The sequence below is a fragment of the Gymnoscopelus braueri genome, assembly GCF_963280865.1.
Source record: "Gymnoscopelus braueri genome assembly, chromosome: 15".
In the NCBI taxonomy this organism is placed as follows: domain Eukaryota; kingdom Metazoa; phylum Chordata; class Actinopteri; order Myctophiformes; family Myctophidae; genus Gymnoscopelus; species Gymnoscopelus braueri.
This window is the reverse complement of record NC_137620.1, coordinates 45,830,774-45,834,942: the sequence shown is the minus strand read 5'-3', so window position 1 is coordinate 45,834,942 and position 4,169 is coordinate 45,830,774. Positions and strand designations below refer to the sequence as shown.

Genomic DNA, 4,169 nt, shown 5'->3' with positions numbered 1-4,169 from the left:
CATAACATCTGCTCTGCTTCAAACAACTAAACAAACACATGACACTTTAATGACTAGTGCAGCCCATAGTCTACCTGTGTGTGTGTGTGTGTGTGTGTGTGTGTGTGTGTGTGCGTGCGCGCATGCGTGCGTGCGTGCGTGCGTGCGTGCGTGCGTGCGTGCGTGCGTGCGTGCGTGCCTGTCATTGCGGCGTCTGTATAAAAGGAACAGATCTGCAAGTTCTCAGCGTGTAACATCACGTCAGCTGGTTATCTTGTAGATCTTTAATTTTTTGGGAACGACACCGTTGTACGACAAAACATGAAACAAGGGGGAGGGTCTGACTGTCTGCTTTACTGAAGCAATGACACACTGACACACACTGACACACACTGACACACACTCACACACACTGACACACACTGACAGAACTTCAACCCAACGACTAAATGCAGTGGTTCTCAAAATGGGGTCCGGGGACCCCCAGTGGTCCTTGAGGAGGTTCCAGGGGGGTGCCCAGCTAAATCAATTTTAAGCCTCCAAGGTCTGGGACCCCTGGGGGGTCCTCACAGTTACTACAGGGAGCCACCACATCGTTGTGTGACAGGAACGCCCCCCCCCCCCCCTTTTTAACCACTCTAGCCAAACTAGAAAGGTGCGCTCCTAGGAGTGCAGATCCATGCCAGGCCGGGTTGCCTACCCAGGGCTGTGTTGCAGCTGTTAGAGTATCTGAATGTGTTTTTTTCCTGTACATGTTTTATACCTGCATGGCACCAAGTTGGTGGGGCTCCCTCTGGTGGTGTGACTTAGCCTGGGACCAGACGAATCTGCCAGTGCAAAAAAAAATACTGGGCCCTGATTGGGCCCAGTATTCAAATGTGGGCGACTGTAATTGGTAGTTGGTTGTAGGTCTAACCAATTGCGTCGAGAGCCATTGTTTTGATACCTGAGTCTTTGATTAGACAGATTGATATGAGCACGTGTTCAGAGTCTTTGATTAGACAGAGGTCTGTTATTGGGTTCAGAAATAACAGACCGATGAATTCGGTGATGACCAATCAGAATCAAGCATTCAACCAAGTCGCGTAATAAACATAGTTACTGTCCACCTCGCTCACACTCACAGACATCAGCTAGACTAGAGTGGGGTTACAGTTATGTACAGTTATGAGTCTATTGGACTCATGGATCATGATGATGAGTCACAATTATGAGTCTATTGGACTCTCAGATCATGAATCACAGTAATGAGTCTATTGAACTAATGGATCACCTTCAAGTCACTGTGAGTCATTGAGTCCTGATTCCTGGACTGGTAGACTGAGACTGGTCTTTCTCTCAGGGTTTGGGGACTTTACAGCATCTTCTGTTGTAAACATGTCCTTCAGGGAGGGCCTTGAGTTCCAGTCTTGTTCTTTGGCAAACGTGTAAACTCCTCCAAACAGATCAGGAAACATCTCCATCAGGTCAATGTGAGCTTTATCCTCAGCACTGTGAACACAAAGCAGTGGTCACTGATGGTGAGCAGTGACAAGGAACACATCTCATGGAAAGACATACAACAACATACAAGATATCATCAACACTAGGAGCAATACAAGTATATGAACAGAAGACATTGGGAGGGGGGGGGAGCAATTCTGGAGTCAAGCTTAGAAGACTAAATTAATTGCAGACAGTTGCTATTTTATGGGCAGTTTTGAAGGAGGGTAGGGAGTGCCCTACAACCAAACAACGAGGAACCAGACCAGTCCACACCAGTCCATTTGGTTCCATTTGCAGGGCCACTGTTGGCCATTTGGGATGCAAACGCACGCACAACTTATGCAGGTGTGACTGTTTTTTGTGTTGTTTTTATATGTCATTCTACTTACTAGTGCTCATGGAGATCGTGTATGAAGCGCAGCAATCCAAATGAGTTTTCAGGGTAGGACTTCTTCTTATCAGCCATCTTCTGGACCAACTCCTGTGGGAACTGGAAAAACATACAACTTAAAGATCTAAATCACTTGTGAACATAATGATGAATGTGAGTATGCCATTGGGCTCTAGTTACCTTGGCAAAGCAAGTGTACACCATTTTATATGCAAGGTTAAAATGTTATTTAGATTTAGACAGATGCTAAGTTCATTGTTTACCTGGTCTGCTCTCGGTTCAATGTACAGATTATAATTTTGATAATTTATTGTTTAGACAAATGCTAGGCTCATTGTTTACCTGTGATCCTAGTTTACTGAGAGACTTCACTGTCTCTATGCATTCTATGTACAGTATGTGTTTACCTTGTTTATTGTAGCTCACTCTGGATAAAGAGTGTCTGATAAATGCCTACTTTGAAAATGGTATGTATACTGTTTCTTAAAGGCATTAAATAGGGAGAAATAAAGGACAGAAGGAATAACATTAAGAAATATTACACTATGAGTATTAAAGTCACCTTGTGTTTCCATGTGTTGAACTGGACCTGCTCAGTATACTGGTCTAACCTCCTCATGATATCCTCGTCAGCATTTCGATAGTTCTCAATTTCCTTTAGATTTCCAACCCTTCTCAAGTACTTTACTCTCCTGGGGAAAAAAACAAAACAAAACAAACAAAAAAAGACCAATCTGAAAGCATTAGGCTAAAATATACTGTATGTACCTTGCCATTGGATCATGAGCTGAAATAGTGTTTAGATATCAGAGAATGCACCTCCATATATGGACATATAATGGACATGGACGGACAATTATAGAGATCTCCATATTGTCATAAAGGGGACACAGACAGACAGACAGACAGACAGACAGACACAATGGGAACTCTGATGACGGGTACAAGGGGATTGCATAACCAGGTGGGGCCTGCATTCCCTATTTGCATCGTTCCAGAGTACCTGTCTATCTTACCTCTCGTTTGACCAAAAGAAGGGATGAAGCAGGCATTCCTTCACTGTTGGTCTTTTATTTGGGTCTTCATTGATCATCCTCTCGATGAGATCCTTGGCAACCGCATCCTGAACATGGTGCAGATTGTAGTTTCCATCCAGAATGTTGCCATCACATCTAGCGCCTTCGCCAAATGGATGCTCGCCTCCAGACAGGATGTAATATATCAACATCCCAGCCACCTTAACAGTAGGCATGAAAATGAGTAAGACATTATTTTGTTAATACATTAATGTCGAAGATTAAATTGTTCTCATCCAGAATAATAAAACTATACAACCTGCATATCAGTGCTTCTTTTAAATCGGACATCATGTTTATCCAAAGTCTCCTTTGCCATCCAGCATTTCGTTCCTGCATTCTTTGTGTACAGGGTTGTTTGTCCTTCAGATAATAGTCGGCTTATTCCAAAATCTGCCAATCTTGCCTTGCCTTGAATATCTGCAAGGGGTATATCAATATAATAAAAGGGTTTTCGATCGAGCAAAGATGAATTCAGCATAGGTTGCTTAGATTTCTCATATTATTCTTTTTCTTCTATCACTTACCAATCAAGACATTCTGGGGCTTGATATCCCGGTGGAGAATTGTAGGAATATGACAATGAAGAATACTTAAACCCTTTAGAAACTGATTTGCAAGCTCTTTTCTCCTGAATTCAGGAGGGCTGTATTTAGTGATGTATTGTGCCAGGGTGTATTCACATAATTGAAGGACAAGGTAAACAAAGTTCTCATCCTCTATAAAGTCAACATATTGTACAATCGAAGGATGATCAAGCTCTGGAAGACATAAAAAGTCTTGTTCTTTCTTCAGCACTTCATAGTTGAATGTATTCATTCTCTTCACTGCGACTTCAGTGCCATCATCTCTTAACCCCAAGAAGACCTCATTTCCATCACTTCCCTTTGCGATGCGGAATTCCTCATTCTTACTAAACACAAGACTCCCAACTTTGGTAACGTTACAGTCATCAGCGTTTGCGAGCTTCTCTAACTGTGGCCTCCATCTTTTACTGACTGGGCTCCACTCTCGTAGTTTTGGTGAAGTAACTTTGGTAACATCAGAGTCATCAGCGATTATAAGGTCCTCTAACTGTGGTCTCCATTCTCGTAGTTTTGGTGAAGTAACTTTTGTAACTTCACGGTCATCAGCATTTGCGAGCTTCTGTAACTGCGGCCTCCATCTTTCACTCCATTCTCGTAGTTTTGGTGATGTAACTTTATCAGCGTTTGGAGGCTCCTCTCGCCTCCATCTTA

The 4,169-nt window shown here is 42.9% G+C and overlaps 1 protein-coding gene across 1 annotated transcript; it reads right to left on the bottom strand.

Annotated features, from left to right (window-relative positions):
• Window positions 1-1,259: 1,259 nt before the first annotated feature.
• On the bottom strand, window positions 1,260-3,952 carry LOC308101591 (uncharacterized protein; the record flags this gene model as incomplete). Its single annotated transcript, XM_080451012.1, has 6 exons — window positions 3,459-3,952; window positions 3,191-3,351; window positions 2,872-3,092; window positions 2,418-2,547; window positions 1,854-1,954; window positions 1,260-1,470 (listed from the first exon to the last, which is right to left on the bottom strand). The coding sequence occupies exons 1-6, from the start codon at window positions 3,748-3,750 to the stop codon at window positions 1,260-1,262; spliced, it is 1,116 nt and encodes a 371-aa protein (XP_080307138.1). The 5' UTR covers window positions 3,751-3,952.
• Window positions 3,953-4,169: the final 217 nt, after the last annotated feature.